Genomic DNA, 27,126 nt, shown 5'->3' with positions numbered 1-27,126 from the left:
ATTTATTATTATTTTTACAATATCGCCCAGCTCTAGTTCATAGTGTCTTATATCCTTTTACAACATCCTTAAAATTCTATACTGAAATGTCTAATTTAGACCTTACTGAACAAAAGAACTGAACTTAACGCATCTTAATAAAACCCTAATTTGTGTTCCTTTAAATTAGGCGTCACCCTAAATCATCATGCAGGAATATTAAAGCAGTACTAATGTCCAGTGGTCATTCAGCCCTTTCATTAACTCAGCAGTGATTTGATGCTAATATAATATTAACTACAGGCGACAGTGCAGCAGGGTGATACAGTACTCGTGATAAACGGATAAACAAGGCACAACGTGTGCTGCTGTGATATGAGCTGGACAAAGTGCAGGCTACTACTCCTCCTCCTGTTTCTCTTCCTCCTTCTTTTTCTTCTCACAGTGTGGCCCGTTCCCTCCAGTCTCCTTCCTTACTCATCCTTTGCAGGACCCGCAGAGCTGACCTCCTGATCAATACCTCTGCATGATATGATTTATATGGCCCTGGGAGACACACAGGGAGAAAACATTGATGTGACACAGGTCACCTTTCCGCAGCCGCGGTGTCATCCCGCACATAATGTTCATTAACCCTTCGCAAATTGATATTCATATATGCTGACTTCGGCGTCTAAAGGTGCGTCTAAAGACCCCTGCGCTGAGATTGGCCGTGAGCTGCCCCCGCCTGCAGGTAAAATGTTCGGAATGTACGTTTCTTTATCATCGCGGACGTAGCGTCGTATCGATCGGATAAAAGTGAGACATTTCCAAAGGCAATCCCGATGCGGTCGATAATGCTGTGGGGTGCAGGGATGCACTCGCTGAGAGAATACAGTAACCAAATAAAGTTAAGTTTGCTCTGTTTATACGTGTGTGTGTATAATATATATATATATATATATATATATATATATATATATATGTGTGTGTGTGTGTGTGTGTGTGTGCATACACATAGTTACCATAACCAGACTGTAACATCATAACATTGCTATGCAGAACTGCAGCCTCTGGCTTTATAAACAAGGTGAGAGGAGAGAAGACAGACTGTTTACGATATATGTTAATATTTATCTTAATATATTAATATATATCTCACCGGTTCTCCTGCCAGGCATCGGGGGCAGCACTGCGGACCGCCGCCATTCTGAGCTTCCAGCACCTGTTTAAAATAAATAAAGAAATAAATCTATTAAAATATGATCATTCTACTAGTTAAAACTTATGTCTGTAAGTTTTGTGATTTAGGAGATTTAGCGCCTCTCTGGTGAGAACGGGTAATTGCACTGAATATGCAGAAGAATCATTTTAAACTGGGTGGGTGTGATGCGGTCTCCTTTTCAGAGCGGATGAATGAATCCGATTCCAGGTTGTGTTCAGACAGAGAGAGAGAGAGAGAGCTCAGTCAGAAACTTCACTCCTTCGTTTCTTTGGTTTTACTATGAGTGAATGAGCTACTAAGCTCTGAGTTTCCTCTTCTGAAGTCTCCATTGCTCCACCAGCCGCTCACGTTCATTAAAACTGAACCGGATCCTCTTTTAGAGGCTGTACGTGTGACGTACTGTAAGTACGTAAAGACGCATGACGTGGCCAGAAGAAAAACTCCTGCGAAAAGCAACCCAACGCCCCAGTTTTTAGAATGAATATATTATAAGGCCTAGCAGGGATGGTCGTTCCAGCAGAAGGGTACCATTAAACACTATATTTTTTCCATATTCTTCTCCACTCAGAAATGCTTAACTGTTAAATTATTGCCAGAAAATTCTATTTATCTTATGACCAATTATTTATAAACATAAACTAAATAAACATGTTGCTTATATAAGGTTGCATCACATTTCATTTATTCAGAATGTATTTCTCAGAGCAGTAAAACCATGTTATTTTGTTTTGTTAGTTTTGTGTTCCTGGTTAAAGATGACTGACATACATTGGCTGGCCAAAAAGTACAAAAAAAAAAAAAAAAAGAAAAAGTTTACACACTGCTTAAAATAATATTTCGTTGAACAAAAAATGGCTGTTGATTGGCTTAAAATAAGTGACTGACATCAAAAGCGGTTGTGTGATTGGCTTCAGTATAAAATGATTAACACGTCCTAAACTCTTTGCTTATGCCCACTGGTTCTCCCACTGGCCTGCACTAGCAGAATTCTGTCCTTTGGTGTTCAGACAATGCAACTGCATGATTGCATAGTGACAGAGCGTGGAATTATCTGTTCTTGTGATGCACATTGTGTTTCTTTTCCATTGTGATGCATTGTTGAACCTCTATTAGACATTAAGTAGTAACTATAAACTGATAATAGCAGGTCTTTTTACAATGCTTTTTCAGGGCAATCTATTTTATAATATTTAATTTTGCTGTGTATATTTGAAAAATAAAAAAGTTGATTTCTCTGAGCTATGACCAGATTATTTCTTTCTTTATTTCTTACCATATGCAACTCTTATCCTCTGAGTGCACTTTGAGCCCGTGACTCATAATTGCTCGAGTGCACTCTGACCAGTGAAAACAGGCAGTAAGGAAATAAGCCAAGGTCAAGAACCCTACCTTATGGTGGTGGTGGTTGTTGTTGTTGTTGATGATGGTGGTGGTGGTGGTGTCCTTCAGATGGCTGACCTGCTGGATCTCCCATGTGTCCATTGGGCTCTCGGTCAGGGCTCCATATTCAGCCTGGACACAGCTTTCCAGTCCATTGCACACTCTTTTAGTCTGACAAATACAGACAGAGGAGACAACCTTGTGTTTTTTATCATATATCTTCATCAGATGACCTCTAAAAGCAGAGTGCACTGTGGGGCATGAACCAGCATTTCCTACGGGTGTGACATCGTATGCAATAATATTGCCAACATTTTTTAATATGGTGATTATTGATATTATACCCTGAAACATGGTGCCATTTCACCAATTCCTAATTATCACATCAGGGTTCTACTTTTTCCCCCATTATATATCTACTAGAGACAGATTATATCTGTCCAGTATCATTTATTCTACTTTAATCCTGGATATATGGAGATATTTGGAGTGCATTATTATCAGTATCATGACTGATCATTCTGGATCATTGACTTCTGTTAGAAATCTGATACAATTCTTGTATTTTTTTTTTTTTTATATCTCTGTTAGGGGTGTGCCATATCATATTGGATGCAAAAAAAAAAATAATAATAATACAAAAAATGTGTTGCAGTAGTGTATTCTTTAAATATTTCTTTTGTAATTCAGTGTTTTGTCATATAATAGCTAGTTATCTGAGCATGGGAAAATTAACCAGAATAAATTACCTTTCATTATATTCTATTCTATTCCAAGTAAAGCTAGGCAATATGTAAAAAAAAATAGCTAACAATATTTTAACACATTTTCTTAAAAGATCTGCAATAATATGCAGCTCTGTAAAAAAGTAAGAGACCACTTAAAAATGATGAGTTTCTTTGATTGTGGAATATAATCAAGAGGAAGATGGATGATCACAAGTCATCAAACCACCAAACTGAACTGCTTGATTTTTTTTTCACCAGGAGTAAATCAGCATAAAGTTATCTAAAAGCAGTTTGTAAGTCTGGAGTAGGAGAAAATGATGCCAAGATACATGAAAACTGTGATTAACAAACAGGGTTATTCCACCAAATATTGATTTCTGAACTCTTAATACTTTATGAATATGAACTTGTTTTTTCTTTGCATTATTTGAGGACTGAAAGCTCTGCACCTTTTTGTTGTTTCAGCCATTTCTCCATTTCTGCTAAAATAAATGCTTTAAATTACTATATTTTTGTATTTGGAATTTGGAAGAAATGTTGTCTGTAGTTTATAGAATAAAACAACAATGTTAATTTTACTCAAACATAAACCTATAAATAGCAAAATCAGAGAAACTGATTCAGAAACTCAAGCGGTCTGTTTTGAGAGATATAACAAGAAATAAGGCAGAGTGAGGTAGTGGTCCACAGTTAACACTCAAACCTAACTACTTCTAAACCTGGGAAAAATAATTGCAGCCAAGCCAAGTGTGGAAAAAACCTTTCTTCAACTTATTTAGGAGAGATTTATTTATCTGTCAAATATAGACAGAGGAGATACCCTTGTGTTTTTCATCAAATAACCATATAATCTTCATCAGATGACCTCTAAAAGCTGAGTGTACTGTGTGGCATTAACCAGCATAACCCCTATAATTTATTTCTGCTAATAATAGCTTTGTCAGAGGGCCACACTACCATGAAGGGCAGTGCAGGAGCTAGGTTAGTTATGTGAGCAGAGGGGGGAAATGAACCAGAATAAATGACCTTTAAGTGCATTACAGGTTAATGATATCTGCAATGCTTTTAAACGTGAATAATGGATTAAAATAGATGTTATTTACCGGATTGAAGCCCCAATCTTCTGGATCTCCTTCTCGGCCTCTCTTGTTCTGCAGTAGTGCACTCATATAATCCATAGACATGATGATGAAGGGGGATCTTTATTCCTTTATCTATCCTAAACTAGTCCATGAACTATAAAAAGAGGTAAAAACTTCCAATATCCTCTAATACAGACCCGAAAAACGAGCAAACATAAAGAAAACCCCGGTAAAACAACGTGTCAGACCACTAATCCAGCTAATTACATGAATTAAAGCTCTTAACGTTCACCTATTCCCTCTATAGCTTTATTTAAAAAGGCAAAGCATATAATTACATAAACACTTTAAATAATCACTAAAAACATAAAAACAACGTGTCCCGCCTCCAACCTACGCTTTCCTCTGCTGTGTGTAACAGTTACTTCCCCCTGTTCAATTTTTCCTGGTCTGCACGTATCATAAGACAGACGGCTGTGTTAACCAATAGGGTGTAAGCATATGCCCTCGAAGGCGGGCCTATCACAAATGATTTTTTTTTATTGGCTGCAATGACTTTTAGCGCGAAAACGCGACCTATCAGCTTTAAAGTCACTTGCCGGTGTTTTATTTTTACTTATATAAATATATAATTATATAATTAGAATCAGTAAATAAATAGAATAGAATAGATACAATAGAATAAAAAAATATATAATAATAATATAGAACAAAATATAATTTACTGATTACAGTGATGAAACATTAATACACTATAAAAGAACAGTAATAAAGTCATTGCAAAGATGAGAAAAAATAAATAAATAAATAAAACAGTTTATCTCGGTCATGCAGCACTGCTACTGGACTAATGAACAATAGCGTATTACTGTTCTAAATCTTTTGACTGGTAGTATATTTAAATATCAATTAACCTTGCAACACTTTTGCACACACCAACGGCTTAAATAAATAGTAAATAGCAAAATAAATGTAATCTCAGTATTTGTTATTTGTTATTTAAATTATATTATTACATTTATTATGTAGTACCTCATATATTTATTTAAATATATATTATTTTTACTTATTTCCTCTGAATATATATACAGCTCTGAAAAAAATATAATAAGAGACCACTTAATTATGTTTTTGCATTATTTGAGGTCCGAATGAGCGGCATCTTTTAGTTGTTATTTCAGTCATTTTAAATGTTGTCTGTAGTTCTGTAGTTTATAGAATAAAACAACAATGTTGATTTTACTGAAACATAAACCTATAAATAGCAAAATCAGAGAAACTGATTCAGAAACTGAAGTGCTCTCTTATTTGTTTTTTTTTTACATAAACGATTTAACTCTCGACACTGCACACAATCCGCGGTTTGATTAGTAATGCCTTCACGGAAGGAAAACACTGGGAATCGATGAGCGGATACTTTTGTCTGTGATCATGGCGAACCTGACGGACGCAGCGACGCCGAAGCAGTTTGAGGAGCTGCTAAAAAATGCCGGCAGGTAAATAAAATACCTCCCTGCGGGTTAAATTCAGCCCGGACACAGCGCGGAACACGTTCAACCGCTTAACCAGTGGGTAAATAGCATAAATAACCCGGTCTGAGAGCGAAACGGTAGACGGTAACGGAGCTAAAGTGAAGTTAGCCGTTAGCCTTTAGCATTTAGCTCCGTTCAAAACAGCTGCAGCAGCAGCAGCATGTGAGCTTAGCTGTGATAGCTTCAATATTTAATTATGTATACTCTTATAATCCTTTACTATTAATGATGTATTACTGAATACAGTTAATGTACGGGTGTAGTAGTTTAACTGAGGGGTTTTAAGAGCATAACAGTCATGAAAAAAGGAGTTTTAAAACGAATGTAATGGTAAGAATCGTTGGTCTATAAATTCTATGGTCTCATCTAAACTATCTGACAGGATAAATACATTAAAAATGCAGCTGGAGCTGTTCTGCAGGTAATTAGAAAGAACCAGCAAAAGGAAAACTGAAAGTGAAGCTTTGGAAGATATATATATATATATATATATATATATATATATATATATATATATATACATACATACATATACATATAACTCTGGAAACAAAAACTAAGAAAACACTTCAGTGTCCTAATAATTTCTGATTTTGCTGTTTATATATATGTGCTTAAGTAAAATGAACATTGTCGTTTTATTCTATAAACAACTATGAACAACATTTCTCCCAAATTCCAAAAAAAATATTGTCATTTAGAGCATTTATTTGCAGAAAATGAGAAATGCCTCAAAAAAAAAAAAAAAAAAAAACATGCAGAGCTGTCAGATCTCAAAATAATGCAACAAAAATGCAGAGTTCATATTCCTAAAGTTAAAGCTAAAGCTAAAGAGTTCAGAAATCAATATTTGGTGGAATAACCCTGCATAACATTATGCCACGCCTGGTGCAAAAATCAGGCAGTTCAGTTTGATTTGAAGGCTTGTGATCATCCGTCTTCCTCTTGATTATATTCCAGAGATTGTCAATTTGATAAAATCAAAGAAGCTATTATTTCTTTTTTCAGAGCTGTGTTTGATTTAGACAATAATCATATATTTCCTTTGCAAACAGCCAATAAACTTCAAGAACACATAGTGATGTTCAAACATCTGGGGTTGGTGGATAATCCATAATCTGTCAGTGGCTGGTGTATATATATATCAGTGTGTTTGTAGTACAGTTTTGGATTGATGATCGTTACACATCACAGCTGCTCTCTCTGTATTGTGATTGGGCTACTGATTATCTGTCTATCTTTTTATCTTTTATCTATTTAAATATCTAAATAGCTGGATAAACAGTCTTTTATACAGCCTCAGTCTTTAGTGGAGAATCTCTATTGGAATCGACACACTTGGTCTTGAGGTCAGTGCCAAGTATCAGCAAGGGGTGTAAATAATAAAGTGTGAACAGTAGGCCTGGGTTGTCTGCAGTGATGGAATGGAAGCAGTAAAATGGTGCAAACTCCCTGTTGATACATTTGACTTCAGAAGAAACCAATGAGCAGTTCTCTACACACTTTTAATGCATTAAATACAATGCATTAAAGAACTATTAAGGATTATATTATCTGTAATAATCTGTGCGTGCCCACAGCCATTCCCCAGTCCCATTTCCACACCCCGGGCTTCCAGGTATAGAACACAACAACTGAACTTTAGTAAGGTCCTCTAACCAAGATAACAGAGTTATATAAAATTCCATGATTTGTTTATTATGTGAAAATAATAAAATCATTGCAAGCATATACATATTGCTGATCAGCACACAGAGTATGAGTTGTCACTTTCCAGAGACCCAGTAGGGCCAGTGGTTTGGTGGTTCTTGGTCTGGGTCATGGGAATCCTATACCATATATCATATGCACTACTGTGTTTTCCATTATTTTACAAACTTTACTTACTTAACTACATTGATATTATGGGTCTAGACCCAGCTGACATTAGATTTAATAAAAATGAAAAGACTAGGGATGCACTGAAATGAAAATTTTGGTTAAAACCACAAACAAAATTCCTTGAAATTCCTTTTTTGCCGTCTAGTCAGAAAAAATCTGTGCATCCATTAAAAATTCATACAATAATATATTGATACAGTGCCCTCCTCCAGCAATTTTAGAAATTATCTTAAGTTTTAACTATACTGCTTATAGATATTTTATTATTTGGTCACCAGAACAGAACACTTGCGGTGACATAACTAACGCATGATTGTGAAAGTGTTGCTTATGGTGGTTATTTAACACATCAGTACTAAACCCCTTACTTCAGTTTTCAGGATCATGAATAATAATTTAAATTTAGGATTGTCTCAATGTTTTTTTTTTTTTTTTTCTTCTTTTCTCCCAGGTCTCTCACAGTTGTCCATTTCCACGCACCATGGGCTCCACAATGCTCTCAGATGAACGATGTGATGAAGGAGTTAGCCAAGGAGCACAAACAGACCATGTTTGTCATGGTGGGTTATTGAGTATATGTAATTTAAGCTGAATTAATTACTTTGAATATAAAAGAGATTGCTTAACTGACTGTTAATGTAATTTATCAGTGCTTTATCAGTGGCAAACTCCACCATTATCTCTATTTAGTAAGAGGAACTTTGTTTCTGTTGGAATCAGAGTCAGTAAAACAGTTTTGAGGATATCTGAATCAATTATAATCAAAAATCTTATTTTTTTAGGCCATAATCGCCCAGCACTACATCAAAATGAGTCAATATTATTTAATACATCTTGTTTTTAACTAACATCACAAATTCTCACACAGGTGTATACACACACATACACATACATATACACACTGTTCCAGACCCACACCCTCCACATTCTACGCAACCTCTGTAATAGTTAGTGGACCACAGAGACTTTACAGCTCCAGCTGCAGAGTTGCCTGAGGCTGTGTGTGACCTTGCCTGCCTTGTGTCCCCAAGACCACTAGAGGGCAATCTCCTCATCCATCAGTCAGAGGTCAATATTACCTTTGTTCCAATGAGAGAACAGTACAGTACAGTTTGTTTTATCCACACGTCAAATTTATTACTTGGGTCATTGTGAATTAATTGACTTTGTGTAGCTTTAACCTTCTGTTATATTTAAATAACCTTTTATACATTTTTCCAGAAATATTTTTTTTGAAAAGTCACTTTATTTGCACATATGTACAAAAACATGGTTTAGTACATTTGTACTGTATCTGTACATTTACTATTTAAGACATTTGGCAGACACCCTTATTCAGGGTGACTTACAAAAGTGCTTTGTTGTTTATGCTGAAAATTAATAATAATCCTTAGCTTTAGTTTGTAGAGACAAAAGAGTTAAAATATACCTCAAACTAGATAATGCTGAATAAATTCGGTATAGGTACCTAGAACTGTGAATAGATAGGTCATTAGTCTGCATTTGAAGGTAATGTGTGACTTTACTGTTCAGACACAATGCATAAAAGCCTGGTTGACTCTCTTACATGAGCCCTTAGGTATGGTGGGTTGAGCCACTTTTGAAGATCCCAAGTTGACTGACATGGCTTTCGCTGGGTTTCCACCAAAGGCGGGACTTTATCAGTAAACAGACACTGTGCTAAGCAGAAGGAAAATCATATTCAATCATATTTCTCCTCAAAAAAAAAAACTGTTTATACCAGGATTCATTTTACGCAAATTCTCTGTCCCCAAAGCATTCTAAAAGAGCTTTAATCTTGTCCTGTGTGTAGTTTTTGACCTCGGGACGGTGGGACGGTGTTAGTCCGGAGCCCTGATGACCTTAAACAAAATTCAACCACCACCACAACCAGCACCACAGTGTGTAACCCATGCACAGGCCTTTTTTTTTTTTTTGTAAATTCTATTGACCTGTGTTGGAATGCAGTACACGTAGATGCTTGCAGTGGGACCACACAGCACTGTTTTGGTGTAGTGTCCCTATTTATGTCCTAATTTGCCCAGGTAGTCCCTAGCCAGGACTTGTCAGCTATGATCCTTCAGCTCATTGTTCTTGTCAGAAGCCTGAACCGCAGTATTAGCCTGAGGCGGAGGCTAACTGCAGCAGTCACGACATAACCTGGGTCAGTGATTTATGGATTTCAATATCTGGTGGCTAAATATGACTGGAAATCTAGCAGGTCAGTAGTGTTTCAAGGATCTCTTCTCATTCATTCACTCCATCTCTCTCTCTCTCTCTCTCTCTCTCTCTTTTTCACAGCTGGAGGCTGAAGCAGTCCCTGAGGTGTCTGAGAAATATGAGATCAGCTCAGTTCCTACGTTCCTCTTTTTCAAGGTATGATTTCACTCTTATGGAGCTCTTCAGGCTTATCTTCATAAATGCTTCCCAAACCATAATAAATCATAAACTATAATAAATCATTGTTAGCAAAACTGTCAGCAAAATATTCCACATTATTATTATTATTATTATTATTATTATTATTATTATTATTATTATTATTATTATTATTATTATTATTATTATTTTGGATGTTGTCCTGAATGTTTTTTTTCCTTAAAAAAAGTAGAAGAATGCTGACTAAATCATTATAATCATTTATAATATTACTGAATGGTGCTGTCAGTACTGTTAAGTTGTGCTTCTTTACTGTGTTTTCTTTAGCGTAGCATTATCATGAGCTAGCATATATAGTAGGTATGGATTTTAAAGTTTTCAGAATGTTTCCATAGTTACATTGTTAACTTAAAATTAAATTGGTAAATAGCAGGGCTTCAACTAATGATTATTTATGTAGTCAGCTAATCTGTCCATTATATATATTTTTTTCTATTAGTCGATTTATCCTCTATTAGTCGATAATTTCTGCCACAAACTCCATCTTTGCTTTGTTCTAGATTTTTTATCACTTTAAACTGATAGAAACAGCTGAACATGGACGATAAATGCCTTTTTTAATTCCTAGTATATGTTTAAATGTGTAATGTGCTGATATTTAGTGAATAAATAATCAAATCTGTTGTGTTTGATGGTGAATGACTGGATGAGTGAGCTGGAACATTTTTTTATTTTACATATATATATATGTATATATATTTAAATATATGTGTATATATATATATATATATATATATATATATATATATATATATATATATATATATATATATATATATATATATATACTTTTTTTATATATATATAACTGAGTTGCCTCTGTGTAGAGTGTAGAGAATTTTGTCAAGGTATTTTTTCCTGATATTTAATTTTATAGACGTTTTTTAGTTTGTTGATTTAGGAAAAGATGCCTAAATAAATGGAAATAATTGACCAGTATTTGGCTATTTAGTACTTATTTATTTTGTTATGAAACAATTAAGTTTGGATACTGTTGTTTCAAAAGTGTTTTAATAACCGTTGTTTTAATACCATCTATGCTTTAAAAATGTTTTGTTTTTTTTCATAATAAATTCATAATATTTTAGTTAAAAATACACATTTTAGCTGTGTTCCTTGGTTTGACTCAGTCCTGTTACCGTAACACACTACCCCTGAATCTGAAACATCTGGGACATTCTACAACAGGAAGTGACATCAGCTGGCATCATGGGAAGACCAAAATTAAGTTCCCTCATTAGTTTTTCTGTATTTTTGATTTGATTGTAACGATGGCTGAGGAGCTCAATCTCAACACTCAGTCCTTTTACCCAAATTAATTCTTAGATCTTATTGGTTTATTTAAAAAAAAATTTTTTTGGAAAAATCACTAGAACGTGCTCAGTGTCCTCATGCTATTAGCATATTAGCCGCCATTTAGCTATTTTTCATGTTTTTGCAAATTCAATGCTTAAAAACTCATTCCTGTTACTACTTTCAGTCCTGTTACTCAAAACATAAAATGTAACAGTTACTGTTAAGGGTGAATCAATTCAGAATCATCATTTGATAATTGATTTAGGTCAGACTCAACCTCAGTCTCAGAGTTTGGCACCAGTTGTATTTTGGATAGAACATATTTTTACTGGCAAATATAAACATTTTTAATCTGCATATCAATGCAGAACTCTAATTAAAAGGGATCAAATTTTTAACATAAATGGGCTGATATAAAATTTGATATTTATTGAAGTTTGGAGTTTGTGAATGAAGTGATATTACAGATTGATAAAGTCTCTGTGGTGCCGTTATGAAAAGGCTGGGAGTGAAGCCCGTATAGTCCTGAATGGGTTTAACGATCGAGCTTTTAGAGGTAAAGACCAACACGATGTCAGGATCAATCAACTGAGAAATAATCAGAGGTTAACCCCCCCCCCCCCCTCCAGACCCCCACCACACCACCAATACATCACCACTCTGCTCAACTAGCCTTTCACTCACACGGCTTAACATGCCAAAGAGACAGAGGAGCCTGGGGGCCTCTCTCTCCTTTACTCTATCCATCGCCCTCTCTCTCTCTCTTCCTCCTCCCCTCCTTCTTTCTGTTTCCCCTCAAAACAATCAAAACTAACAAACAGGCTAGCACTCTGAAAAATTAATGGTGTAGTCTGTCCCCCCCTCTCCAACACCTCCACCCCCCCACCCCTCCCCGTTTCTCGAGTTTGTGGAGTGCTGCTCTTTACTTATTTATTTATTTCTGGACGCGCCTTAGGGTGGCGAGAAGATTGACAGGCTGGATGGCGCGCATGCCCCTGAGCTGACCAATAAGGTGCAGCGGCTGGCGTCCAGTGGGGGTGGGCCTGCCGGGGTTGGAGATGTCCCTAAAGAGGAGCTTAACAAGAGACTGAAGAAACTCATCAACGCTGCGCCCTGCATGCTGTTCATGAAGGGATCGCCCCAGGAGCCACGCTGCGGTAAACACACACACACACACACTTATACACACACACACACTTACACACACACACTGCAAATCCACAGGAGGGCTCAGGTAGAAAGAAGGAGTGTGTGTACTTGGGCGTGAGTTTGTGTGTTTCTGTGTTTGAGGGTTTGAGTGTACGGTTAAGGCCAAAAGTTTACGTACACCCAGGCAAAAGACCTTCAAACTAGTTCTTTTTGCTTGTTTGTTTTTATCACAGCTCCACAGCTGTGTTTAATTGGGGTATGTGCTGTATTGATAAATAAATATATTAATATTTTTAGAATAATAGCTACAAGACTAACTTATTTCAGGTTTTAATAAAAAATAAGTGACATATTCTGCCAAATTGGTGCAAATTTCGTTCCCCAGGTAATTACATGTATAAATGTGCACACAAAATAACTTGAAAATAACTTTTAAAATGTTATTAAGTATAGTGTCTTCTACATTGACATAATTGTAAGATATAAAGTAGGATATGTATTTAAAACATTAATAAAAACTACTTAGAACACTAAAAAAATAGCAAATCCTTTAGAGATGTAATTTTTTTTTGCATTATTGTGTGACTCCATAACCCATCTGTGCTGTAAAAATATATATTTTTCATAATAACTTCATAAGATTTAAATACACCACTAATGATGTGTCCAAGTCGGTGCATCAGAAGACTAAATCATTATAGACTTTCATTGACTTAAAATACGCATTTTAGTTTTAGCTAGCGCTTAGCTGGTAATGCTAATGCTGCTCCTGTAGTGCTAGCCGGGGGTTAAAAGTAGACCACAGGCCGATAATACTCACCTCTGAACAGCCGATTGGAAAGCACGGTTAGCGGCTAATGCTAATACTGCTGGAGAACTGAACTGAAACTCCTGAATAACTCTGTACTTCAGTGTTCAGAGTGGCTTTACTGCCCCTTAATACCTTTTTTGGGACAATTAAAGCATTTTAAGCTCGCCTTTTACTGCAATAAATATATTATAACAGCCTTAGCTATATGTTAACCTTTGTAGTGTAAATAATAGTGTGTAATGCTAAGGAAGAGTGAAGGAGTGATATTGTAGCTGATAAAGTGATTCAGTTCTACAGTAAAGGCTGAATTGAATAAGAGCAGGAGAAGAGGAGGGGGCGGAGCTCAGAGACCAGGCCTGTGTGTGAGGTGGACCCGGCACTACAGGGTGCTAATCTGTGTATTGATGTGTAACAGCTCTTTAGCCCCGAGCTCTCTGAGGTTAGTGTGCTTTCATACGTGGGAGGTTTGTGTGTGTGTCCAGTTTTTATTTCAACAGAAATTCTTCTTGAAATCCTTAAATCACTTGTGGAATTACAGCTTTTATTGGATTATTACCGTATTTTTCGCACAATAAGGCACACTGAATTATAAGGGCACTATTAATAATTGTCTAGTAAAGAACAGGGGTGTTTCCATGTTTTCTATCTAATTCAGCAGGTCACACCACACTGGGTGGCAAAGTCTGTAAACCTTAACTAAAGTAAAGTAAAAAAAAAAAAGTCAAACAGATTTTTTTCACAGATTTTTCTCCCGAAAACTGTTTATTTGGGTGAGTAAAGCACTTCTTTTTATTTACAGTAAGCTTGGATTTACAGATTTCCACTGAAGCTGGATCATTAGCATTAGTAGCTAACCACAAGCGGCTAATGCTAATGCTGTTCCAGCAGTGCTAGCTGGAGTTAGCAGAAGGCGCACCGGATTGTAAGGTGCACTTACTTTTTTGAGAAAAAATGATTACTGTGTGCGTTATAGTCCATAAAATACAAACAAATATATAGCTAATAAATAAATTAGATAAGCAGTGAAATAAAGACCACCTAATCTTTTTTTGGGTGTCTTTTTCGGAAAATAAAAGTTAAAAGATAGGACTACAACGAAATGTCAAAATCTGAGACTTAATTAACTGTCTGAATTATATTGAAAGCCAGAAAACCTGAAGAACATTACCCCCCCCCCTTTGGTTGTACAGATTAAAACACAGTAAAACATACAGGCACCAACTGGAAATTCTTAAATTTAATTACAAAAATAACCTGATGAAATTAGAATGAGAGCCCGTATGTTCTTTTGCTGGCGATGCTGAATTGTATTGGCACAATCATAAATAAATTGTAGTCATTTGTTAACAATAAATTAATTTTACAAACAGGTTGAGAAAATAAAAATACATGTTTTCTTTATTTAAAGAACTAAAAATAAATAAATCCAGTCTCCCAACTGCTTCCATTTAAGCGCAGCAGTACGGTTTGCAAGTTTGCAGGTGCTCTTTGGAGACCTGCAAAAATATGCAGAGTTTGGAAGTGAGCGGGTTTTGAAGTCTTGTGAATGTTTAATGTGCTGAAGTATTGGACAGCGAGTTGTCTCTGGAGTTGCCCCTTCAAAGACATGTTTGGAAATATATAGAATATAGACTGGGGTTTTTAACACGATTTATTTATTTAATAGAATGTACACCCAACAGCCCTAACTTTTCAGTTTTACATTAAAGTAGTGGAGGATCTTCAGTGTTATTTTTATGCTTATTTTTTTTTTTCTTCTGAAATTCAATAATAAATCTAATCAGTTTGCATCCATATTTTAAGATTTATTATTTCTTTATCATATTCATAATATATTAAGAAATCAGTATTTCTTAACGAATCCCCTTCTTCATGGTGCCGTTTACGCTCTGAAGGGCAACAGTGCTCTACCAGCAAAACAGACCAACATTATGATGCTACCACCCCCACGTTTTTCTGCAAGGAACCATTTGAGATCAGATCAGTTAAAATAAGAGACCATATAAAAATGATGATTTTCTTTGATTTTACCAAATTAAAAACCTCTGCAATATAATCAAGAGGAAGATGGATGATCAGAAGCCATCAAACCAAACTGACCTGCTTGAATGAATTTTTGCGCAAGGAGTAAAGTAGCATAAAGTTATCCAAAAGCAGTGTGTTATTCTGGTGGAGGAGAACATGATGCCAAGATGCATGAAAAAAAAACTGTGATTAAAAACCTTCAGGGTTATTCCACCTACAAGCTCCAAGCTCTACATCTTATTTGTTATTTCAGTCATTTCTCATTTTCTACATTTATAAATATAAGGAAAATATGTCAAACAAATATAGACACAGTGTGAACACACACACTCATGCACCCACATACACAAGTCAGCATAAGCTCAGCTACCCACACTCTATGTATACGATTCATTTTCCAATGTTTATCATGACCTCCTCCCGCAAGTTTACGTTCATTGTTAATTTTTTAAAGCCCTGCGTAACTTTACATGCATACTCTTGCATGCATGCATACTTATTTATTTGTTTTTTTGCATGCTGTGTTTTTGCATAGTTCAGAGTTTCTTGTTCAGACATGTTTAGGTTAGCCTTTCCCTTATAGATCTGATAGATCTGATCTGATAAGAGTTCAGCCTATACATATTTCATGTTGGACTGAGGCAGATTTGAAGAATTAGCATGTGGACCAGGGAAGGAGAAGTCAAGTGAAGAAAGTACAGGTTCTGTTGTGCACGGTCTCGTTCTCTCTGAGCTTTATCACAGAAGGCCGGGGCTCGCGGGTCCCGCGGCCGCGCTCTCGTAGGCAGGCTGGCTCTTTCATGTGCTGCCAGTTCCTCTAGCCCTGTTTTATATAAAAAGGATCTGCTGCATTTATTCATTTGTGACATCCAAGCCAGAACCTGTTGCTGAGCCGAGGCGTGTTATTTAAAGACGGACCAGGTGTCAGTAGGTGGGTCGGAGTCGGAGGAATTTTTAATGTTGTGAGTGATTGAAGTTCCCACTCGCCTGGCCGCGCTCCAAAACGGCGAGATTTCTCGGCGACCGCGAGTTGCTCCTGTTGAGACTGTTAATTCGTAGCGCTTAAGCTTTTTTTTTTTTAGGCAGATTTAACACACACACACACACAGATACACTCAGATACACACTCGTCTTCGCCGTATGAGAGCTCACAGACGAGCTCAGCTAACTCACAAAGCTCTCAATAAAAAAAACACACATGAAATGCGCCTCCCCATCTTATCAAATTAAAAGGTTACCTGCTTCCATGTCAGACACATCTATATAAATACTCTCTCTCTCTCTCTCTCTCCCCCTCTGTTTGCATACTAAGCCACAGCCGGCTCTCCTCGCAGGGAAGAAAGTGAGACTTTTATGTTGCTCGGCTCCCGGAGCAGAGTCGGGCCGAGCGAGCGCTGGGCTGTCCCTACAGGGAGGAATAAAAGTGGGGGAAAGACCTCAGCAATCAATCCAGCGTGTCTGGTGGAGCTCGCCCGGAGCCAGAGAAGGCAGCTGGACCGCGTGTTCGCCCGCTCTAATAGAAACAAGTTAATATAGTGCCAACTGCATGAGCATTAGTGAGCCGCCTCCAGCTGTTTTATAATGAATTCCCACGTGAGCGGGGAAAAATCAGAATGGGTATTTTACTGCAGGGGGTTACACCAACCCAGCACATCACCTTCTCACACACATCTCTCTTTCTCTCTCTCTTTTTCCCTCACTTTCTCTCTCACATGCTTTGCTCTCTTTCTTTTAATTCTTTCTTTCTGCTTATGCATCCTATCTTCCTTGCTTTTGCTTCTCTCTCCTGCTGCATCTTCTTAACCCCAGTGCTGTGAACCTTCACTGATATTTTGTAGGATGAGAAGAATAAAAAAAAAGCTCATGACTGGATTATTCAATATAATCAAATATTGTGAAGTGTAAGAGTTTTTGATTTTTTTTTTAGTCTTTTTATTTGTAGTACTTTCTTTTCCTGTGATCTTTAATCAAAAACTACAAAATCTTGACTGATTATTTAAGTAAAATGTTTAGGGATGCACGGATATGTGAAATGTAGGCTAAATCTGATGTTTAATACAAATGTAAATTTTGTTGTGGTCATGTAAAAAAAGAAATCCCAAACAGGTTCAGTATCTCACATTTCTGTAAATATTTTATCATCTTTTCATGGGACAACACTAAAGATGTGATACAGGGTGAAGTAGTGAAATTTGCAATGTAAAATTTGCTTTGACCTCAAAATAACTTGCATACTTTTAGACAATTTTTTTTTTTTTGAGAGTGTGAAATGAATAGTATAAAATGAAATGCGCTGTTCCTTAATATAGTTGACCTGTACATAGCAAGTATCAAATTTCAAATCAGTCAAACTTATCTGATCTTTTTACTTGAAGTACTTACTTTTCCTGTGATTTTTAATCAAAAACTGAAATCTAATTTAATCTGATGTTGAATACATTTATATATTGTAAATTAAATAGAAAAATATCCCAAAAACAAGTTCAGTATCTCACATTGTTGTAAATACTTGAAATCATCTTTTCATGGAAGAACACTGAAGATATGACTCTTTGATACAGTAAAGAGGCTAGGCAGATGGAATGCCTATGGAAATTCTCAAGCCATATTGGCTCTATGATCAGTAGCTGACAAACAAAGGACAGGAGAACAGCAGCACTGAAAGTTAGGATAAGTCAAGGAAGAAAGAGAGTTAAGAGTTTATATGTTAGTTATATATATACGTATATATATATATATATATATATATATATATATATATATATATATATATACGTATATACGTATATATATATATATATATATATATACGTATATATATGTATATATACGTATATACATATATATATATATATATATATATATATATATATATATATATATATATATATATATATATATATATATGGCCAGTAACGTACACTATGCCATAATTGGGCTCAGTATAAACTATAAAGTTTTTGTGTATCTTAAAATGTTCTACAAAGTATTCAATTTAATAGTAACTGTCAACTCTTTTGATTTATTGAGACTACTGAGTAATTAATGTATCTAATCTGTTATTGCTGTAAAAAAAACACTTTTGAAAGAATTCAAATATCAAGTCCTTTGCATGTTCACACTTGCATGTGAACTGTTACAAATGTATAATAATAGTTCTGTTGTTTTTGTGTTTGTTTTAAAGGCTTCAGCAGACAGATCGTGCAGATTCTAAAGGACCGCAGCATCCAGTACAGCAGTTTCGATATCCTGTCTGATGAGGAGGTGCGACAGGGGCTAAAGACCTACTCCAACTGGCCCACCTACCCTCAGGTGTACGTTAATGGAGAGCTGGTTGGGGGGCTGGACATTGTCAAGGTGAGAGATGAGAGCTGGTCTGCTGTTCCTGTGGTTATTCAGTCTACTAAAGTACCTTATGGTCATGTACCACCACTAAATAAATACAGCACAACAATCAACATATCTTACAGAATTGACTGGCTCAGGATCTTTAGTTGTAAAAGACCCTGTTTTATTAATTAATCCATGATTATACAATAAAATAATGTTTTACACATACTCAAACTAATATAGGGCTGCAGCTGTTGGATATTTAAAGGAGAACTCTGGTGTAAAATGGACCTTTTTTGTAGAAAAACATGATAAAGAGTACCAACCTTGGTCACCTAAGCTTCAGATCCTGCTGAGATCCAGCATTTTTGTACTTTTCCCCAGCACTCTTTACAATGGCCACTTCTGGGCATAGTTTGGCCGGATAAATCGTTTTTTCCACTGTTATTCAGGCTCAAAGTAGCTTCAAACCTCATTATTAGAATCTGGAGAGCTCTTGCATTTAAAACGAGGCATTTAAAACTTAAGAAGTGCACAAGAAGCTTATTAAAAAACACTGTTTTTAATGCTGGGCAAAAAGCACAAAATTACTGGATCTCAGAAAGCTGCAAAAGAGCGGAGGTGAGCTATTTAACAACGGTAAGTACTCTTTATCATGTTTTACTACACCAAAAGTCCATTTTACCCAAGAGTTCAACTTTTAGCAACTCCTACGATTAAACAAGTAATCAGATAAAACATGTTTTGCTTGGTTAAAGAGCATTTATTAAAACTCTACTAAATTACATATTAAACAATCTACAAAGATTTCTGTCCAGAAAAAGAGTGTTTTTTAGTAGTAAGATTTCCAGTATTTTAGCGTGGTTCACAGCAGTGCTAGCCGTTATCAGCAGTGCTTATCGCTAGTAAATGCCACTAGCAGTTCGTTCCATGTAGCATGGTAAAAAGCAGACTACAGTCCGGTATACTCACCTCTGATCGGCAGAAGAGCTAACGCTACAGTTAGCGGCTAATGCTAATGTTAATGCTGCTCCAGCCTTAGTGCTGGAGAAACTTCACTGAAAACTTACCCTTATAACGCTGTACTTCAGTGGAGTGGCTTTACTGCTGCGTAATATCTGGTAGACTGGTAGAATTCATCATTCATTTCAGAGATTTTGAATTGTGTGAAATACTGTAAATAAATTTTGAGTTATTTATAATATTAGCCATACAGTAGTGTCTGTTGAAGGATAGATACTCTTATTCCATATCCTAAGCCTGGTGAAAAAGTTTGAGACAGTTCTCCACTCTCCACTTCTAGAAGTACCTGCAGCTTTGATCCCTCCCCATTTCTTACATCACATTCAGAAAATTCAGAATAAAAGTCCTTTCCTGTGAAGATGCTGAAGCACTGATGATGCACAGAGAAAGCAGTGCGCTCGTGGATGGGCTGAGACTGTGTGTGTTCTCGTTCTTGTTCTTGTTCTTCTCTCTGCTTGTTGATTTTAGCTTCAGTGCGGTGCTCCTGCGGTCCCTTCGAGCTGGTTCTGCTTAAAGCAAGCACAGCCCTCCTGCTGAGAGAGGAGATATAGATTAGCCAACAACAGAAACGCTCGTTATTCCTGCTTTCTGTCTCCCGGCTCCTGCAGGAGCTTTCTGTACCCCTCCCTCATTAACAGAGTCTGTTCACCTGCACAGCATGGAAAAGCAACTCAGCAGGGTGCCGCTTAGCTCTCTCTGTATGTGTGTTTGTGTGTGTGTGTATGTGTGTGTGCGGGGGGGGGGGGGGGGGTAGTTCAGTAAGCTTGACTGTAATAAAAGTGTGTGAGTCTGAACTTCAGTTTCACAGTGTTTCTGTATCTTCTTCTGTATCTACTGTAGGAGCTGGTAGAATCTGGCGAGATTGAGAATACCTTCCCAAAGACAGTCACACTGGAGCATAGGTAACACACACACACACACACACACTCTCACAGACAGACAGACAGACAGACAGACACCATACATCATATAGAACTTATGACATAGACTGTCTGGATTGATAACATTGATAACATCATCGCCTGCTTATAAGCTAAATAATCATGTGGGAGACTGTGGTTCAGTTCCCGTCCTGGGTGACTGAATGCTGCTCTACACCATAGACTGTATATAATAAGTACGAATAGAACAACAGGGGTTGAAAAATAAAGCTGCTATGTCTCTTACGCCCTCTGGTGGCTTCAGGCTCCAGTACAACTTTTAACCCCACCTATTTCAATTCATTTTTTCTTCTTTATATACACAGTTAATGCGTTTTATAGGAGTTATCTTGTGATATTTAAAGGGGTGTGGCAATGTGGTGATTGACGAGCTGGCTGTGCGGGCCCTGTGCGCGCCCTGGGTGGGAGAGGCCTTAGACATGTGGGCGGGGTTTGGGCAGTTACACAGCCTCGCCTCCCACCTCTGCCGCAAGATGGCAGCTTCCATTTCGGCCATCTTTTGGTTTCAAAACGCCGTAATGAGAGTGAATGGGGGCATCCAGTCCATACTTATATACAGTCTATGCTGTACGCCAATCGGAGTCCTTGGGCAAGACTCCTAACACTACACTGACCCAATAATAGGAATAATGTTAAATAATAGGTATTAGGAATAGCCTTATAAGAAACTCTGGATAAGAGCATCAGATAAGTGCCGTAAATTTAAATGTGAATATGCTCTTTTAACAGGTTGAAGGCTCTCGTAAATAAATGTCCCATCATGCTCTTCATGAAAGGAAATAAAGAGGTGAGTCAAAAGTGACCTGAAACACATTGGTTTTCTTTTATTCTCTCCTTCTATTTTCTTTTTTCCCACTATCAGCTCTGCTGGTTTATGGTTCTGCACAAGCTGCGGACTGGTATATGGTATGGTATTGGTATTGGTATGCGGGCGTACTATCAATGAACGTCTATTTTCTGGTCTATTTTTATACATAAAGCGCAACCAGATTATAAGGCATGTTACACTAGTAAAGAATAAGGGTGTCACCATATTTTCCTTCTAATGAGGAAAGTGCCTAAATAAATAAAACTGTAATTCTTAAAGATTTGTTCTCTTTCAAAGTCAAATGAGTGTTGGATGTAAATCTACACAGATTTCTCTACTGAAATCTGTTTATTTAGGTGAGCTAAGCGCTTCCGTTTATTTTCAGTAAGCTTACATTTCCAGTATACTATATTTTTGTTGAAAATTAACACAGTTTCACATTGCATCATAATTTTGACTCGATATGGTTTATATAACACACATACAGTCCTCCTGCATCAGTAAAATGTTTTTCATTTATTCGTGACTGAAATTGACTGTATTTGTGTTCCTTTGGTTGCAATAAGCTTCACAATATACTGCATTTTTTGTCTGTGTTTTGGCCTTTCGTCTAGAGATGGGTCAGATCCAATCTGATATAGATATCGGGCCTCATAGACATAATTAGTGTGTCAGATTTTGGACGAACAAGGTTGATCCACATACCAATACCTACCCCTAAACCCATACATCATCCAGTGCTCCTTCCAAACTACCCCTGCCATTTTTTTTTTTAATATAGCCTTTTTCAAATTTGAGCTGAGGGTGGAGTCAGCAAGAATTGGGGGGTTTAGTGCCCCTTTGAAAAATATATTGTGATAAAATCTAAACGTGAGCTCAGTATCAATGACTGGAATCGAATCGTGCACCGAGTGTATCGTTGCATCCCTAAAAAGAATACTTAATACAGAACCACCTTGCAGAGTTCTAAGGTAGTGCTCTCCCTAGTTCCTCTCTCTCTCTAGTTCCTCTCTCTCTTTCTCACTCTCTCTTTCTCTTTCTCTCTCTCTCTCCCTCTCTCTCTCCACTGAAATGTAACTTAAAGCAGCAGCAGAGAAAGAAGGACATTAACATACATTTAGTGGAGCTGTGCAGAAACCGGGCCGTACAGGAAATCGATGTGGTGAGCCTGTAAGAGTGAAAAGAGAGAGCCGGAGTTCTCCATCCTTAATGGAGGAGAAAGACCCCTCACCTCTCTCTTCATATCACTATTGATTTCTGCAGCTCACACATGAAAGCAGTTCTTTGGAGTAGTTTTAAACCTGTTCTCCTGAGATTCTCTCTCTCTCTCTCTTTCGCATGCTCACTTTCTCTTACTACCTCCTACTGTCTCTTGCCTCGCTTGTGCTCGCTTCCTTTCTTGCTTTTGCTCTCTCTCTCTCTCTCTCTTTTCTTCTTGTTGATAAGGATCTTGCTTCTTCTTTTCTTTTCGCGGTGGAGACAGTTCTAAAGTGTAGACTCTGCAGACAGGAGTGGTGCTACGGTGCTAAATGAAAGGCTGGTTCGGTAGCAGCCTGTGGTCTGAAGAGTTAGCAACGTCTGGCTGTGAAAATCTGCAGCGCCGAGCTGCTTTTGAGCTTCCAACAGACTGGGAGAGTGAGGAGAGCGTCTACAGGGAGACTAAATCCCTGCTTCCTCTGATTGCACTCGTTCTACTCCTCTGCAAACAGGTTGTTCTTCTACCTTCCCTAATGTGTGTTTATGGATTTAGGTCGCCAAATGTGGATTCAGCCGGCAGATACTTGAAATAATGAACAACGCAGGGTAAAGACTTTTACATGTTGGTCTTGATCAGTTATAGAAATTATTTTATTTGGTCAATTAGTTAATTAACGTAGAGTTATGTGTTTTTTGTTATAGTCAGCTTGTTTGCTTTTTATTCTAAACTATATAATTTCTTTAATATATATATATATATATATATATATATATATATATATATATATATATATATATATATATATATATATATATATATATATATATATTTTTTTTTTTTTTTTTTTTTTTTTTTTTTTTGCAGGGTTGAATACGACACCTTTGATATTCTTCAGGACGAGGAGGTAAAACACCAAGTTCAGTCTCTTTGCTGAAGTTTAGTCTCTTTCAAATGCCTTCACACACACACTCTTCCTGTAGAGTTCCCTATAGAGTTCCCTGTTGAGTTGTCTGTAGGAACAGCACTTTATACACAGTGGCATGCAAAAAAATAAAATAAAAATGTCACTATATGAGAGTTTCTGTTACTGTGAATTTTTTCACAGTTGAATGAAATTGAATGAAAATTCAAGAACTTATCCCCAAAAGTTAAAATATTTTCAGTTCTTAAACTTTTTAAACAGTGCGTGAAGCACATCAAGGTGTTACACACTCAAATAAATTATTTTAAGGTATCAAAAACTAAAGATTATACAAGCAAATGCATGTGGGGTCCCAATGTGTCCAATGATGTCCATTTTCTTATTCACTGTTGTATAAAAAACAAGTTTTTAAAATGTGTAAAGTATAAACACGTAGCTTAAGTTTGTTAAAATGAGTGAAGATGAGCAAAAAAGGATGGAGAAGTTCATGAAAAGATGAAAAGAATACCCTACCAACTGTTAAATACTGTGAACTTGTGTTACAGCCAGTGGCTTTGTGAACATTTCCCTCAAATAGGGAAGAAAATATTAAATTATTTACCACCAGATGCTGAAATTATACACCTCACAGTCTGTAAAAAAAAGCGGAATATGAAGTAAAAGTGGATTTTTAATCCTTCATTTTTTGAGACTGTAAAAGATGGAAACAAAGAATTAACATTGCTTGAAATATTAAATAAATGTTTTATCTTTGACTTGGAAATCTTTTATTTAGATTATTATAATTCATTTTTTTTTAATTATAAACTGATTTTTAATGTATCTATAACTATATGTGCTGTATTTGCGTTTTGTACTTGTAATTCATTACAAGTTCGTTTTTTTTGTGTTGCTTTAATAAGACTTTTATTCCTTCCTCAGGTTAGGCAGGGCCTTAAGGCATATTCCAACTGGCCCACATACCCACAGCTGTATGTAAAAGGAGAGCTGATTGGAGGCCTGGATATTATTAAGGTGATCATCTTATTATTATCCAATTATATTCTTCCACACTTAAATACATATATAACCAGAGATAACTGGGGTCAAATAGGAAACATCACAGTTAGTTACTTACTCGGCTTATACATATTTTAGTGTATAAATAATATTTGAATGTAATTGATTTATTTTTCCCCCAGTAACTTTTACCGTATTTTTTGGACTGTAAGGCGCCCTATCAGTGAACGGTCTATTTTCAGGTTATTTTTCATACTTAACCCTTTCAGACCTGAATTATGTCCAGTGATGGAAAAAAGAATGGAAAATGAATGGTGTTTTCTGTCTGTAATGACCAGAAAAGAAGATTCTAATATTCCACTATAAAATTTGTATAGCAATTAAATCCTAAATAACTAAAATATTGATTTTTTTATCCATTGCATTGAAAGCCTGTGTGCATTATTTTTTGTTTTTATATAAAAAAAAAGTGTTCTAAATCACATTAAATTAGTAAAAAATTAGCTCTTATGTTGCCACAATAGTTCTAGTTGTACTGTTTTTCCAGTACAGTGTATGGGACCAAGCTACTGATCAAATAGTGTTATAGTATAACATTTAAAAATAAGTTAAATACGTGATGCCTATTGTAATGAACGCAGGGTCTGAAAGGGTTAAGGCACCAGATTTTAGTGTTTTAAGCGAAACAAAAGTCAAATAAGTCAAAGTATTCTGTAAAAGAATGGAAAAAATACTAACAAAAATATAATCTAATAAATTTCAAAAGATAAAATCGATAAAATTCAATGGAGAGAGTCACCTCATGCCGCTGTTCATGCTGAGTTGCGTTGCGTTGAACGAAGCCCCGCCCTCCGGCAAAAAAGTTCTGCAGAGCTCAACTTTACTCAAATGAATCAGGGAACAGTAGGCTGCGACTTCACACACATACAAGCCTCACACACACTGAACAGTCACCTTTTAACCACAGAAGAAGCTGAAAATTAATGAATTTATAGGATTTATAGAACTATAGATTACAGTGAGATTTATTACAAATTAAAAATCTTAAATTTATGATTGTCTACGTCTGCATGGTGACATGCGTTGAAGAAAAGTGGCAGTGGACAGGCATCATTTAAAAAAAAAAAAAAAAAAAAAAACATCAATACATTATTTGAAAATGCTACGTGCCTTTTAGAAATTGCAGTGCAGATTTTACCTAAGTATTTCCATTTTCCAAAGTTTTTCTCCAATGGTCTCATATTTTCTACCATGAATCCCTGCTTGTAGCAGCAGCTTTTACCCATTAGAGGGCAGTAAAACCTCACATATAAAACACCAACACCTTCAGGCCTGCCCTCTCTTACTCTTTATAAGAATAAGAGGGTAAGGATTTTACGATATGCTGTAAAACTGACAGATTTAAAGATATGTTGGAGTCAGATATATATAAATAAATATATGCAGGTTCACTGTTTAACAGAGCTGTTTGTGCTTCATCAGGAGCTGAAGGAGAATGGTGAGCTGGAGTCAGTGCTCAGAGGAGAAAACTGAGAGAGGAGACGGGAACAAAGATACGCTGAAGTCTCTGCTGCTGCTGCTGAGGACATCGGAGACACGTCCAAGAGGTCACAAGGGGGACACAGCCGTCATATTCCAGCCAGTTAATTTCTTTTTGGAGATCAGCTAGTACCGGAACTGCTGTATAATTGTCCATGATCTGGCTATATGTGAAAAATAAGTCCAATAAAGACATTGCCACAGAGATAATAATCCATACATTGTATTTTTTCTTTAAGCAGTCTCTTATCAGAGTGGTATGTGTTTGGGTTTGGTTGTGCTTCTGCAGCTACATGCTGACGTTCTAGGTTTTATAACTCAGATATGACTTGATATAAACCTCATAACAAACAGCAAAACTTATACCATCCCATCCCGTACCATTGGCGGCACGGTGGATTAGCGGTTAGAATGTTGGCTTCCTAGCGCTGGGGTCTTGGGTTTAAGTTCAAGTATCTGGGTGGAGTTTCCATGTTCTCCCTGTCTCTGCGTGGGTTTCCTCCTGAGACTCCGGTTTCCTCCCACAGTCCAAAAACATGGAGATCAGGTAAATTGGAGATAGATAAGGAGTAAATTGTAAAATTGTAAAAAAAATATAAGAAAATTTAATACTTAAAATTGGTCTGGTAAATTGAATACTCTAAATTGCCCAAAAAATGTAACACTCTAAATTGATCTGGTGTGTATGTGTAAAGTGTGTGATATGTATGTAAGTTTGTATGTGTGTAAAAGTGTGAGTAAATGTATTTATGACTGTGCCCAGAAATGGATTGACACTCTGTCCTGGGTAATTGCTGTAGTGCAGTCCTCCTCCAGCTGGACGGTTGTTTCTGGTTGAGAGTACGCTGTGCGCTATTGGC

At 36.5% G+C, this 27,126-nt stretch overlaps 2 protein-coding genes across 2 annotated transcripts; one reads left to right on the top strand and one right to left on the bottom strand.

Moving 5' to 3' along the window:
• Nucleotides 1-4,825, bottom strand: si:ch211-221j21.3 (uncharacterized). The gene is made up of 4 exons (XM_022669101.2): nucleotides 4,395-4,825; nucleotides 2,573-2,734; nucleotides 1,121-1,183; nucleotides 1-525 (listed from the first exon to the last, which is right to left on the bottom strand). The coding sequence occupies exons 1-4, from the start codon at nucleotides 4,473-4,475 to the stop codon at nucleotides 493-495; spliced, it is 339 nt and encodes a 112-aa protein (XP_022524822.1). The 5' UTR covers nucleotides 4,476-4,825; the 3' UTR covers nucleotides 1-492.
• A 916-nt stretch (nucleotides 4,826-5,741) lies between these two features.
• Nucleotides 5,742-26,479, top strand: glrx3 (glutaredoxin 3). Its single transcript, XM_022669102.2, has 11 exons — nucleotides 5,742-5,869; nucleotides 8,238-8,346; nucleotides 10,088-10,162; nucleotides 12,477-12,678; nucleotides 18,691-18,863; nucleotides 20,700-20,761; nucleotides 21,530-21,587; nucleotides 23,359-23,411; nucleotides 23,671-23,710; nucleotides 24,650-24,742; nucleotides 26,210-26,479. The coding sequence occupies exons 1-11, from the start codon at nucleotides 5,805-5,807 to the stop codon at nucleotides 26,258-26,260; spliced, it is 981 nt and encodes a 326-aa protein (XP_022524823.2). The 5' UTR covers nucleotides 5,742-5,804; the 3' UTR covers nucleotides 26,261-26,479.
• The last annotated feature ends 647 nt before the right edge of the window (nucleotides 26,480-27,126 follow it).

This window comes from Astyanax mexicanus, chromosome 15 (assembly GCF_023375975.1).
Source record: "Astyanax mexicanus isolate ESR-SI-001 chromosome 15, AstMex3_surface, whole genome shotgun sequence".
NCBI classification, from domain to species: domain Eukaryota; kingdom Metazoa; phylum Chordata; class Actinopteri; order Characiformes; family Acestrorhamphidae; genus Astyanax; species Astyanax mexicanus.
The sequence above is the reverse complement of the archived record's forward strand: the minus strand, read 5'-3'. Positions and strand labels throughout refer to the sequence as shown.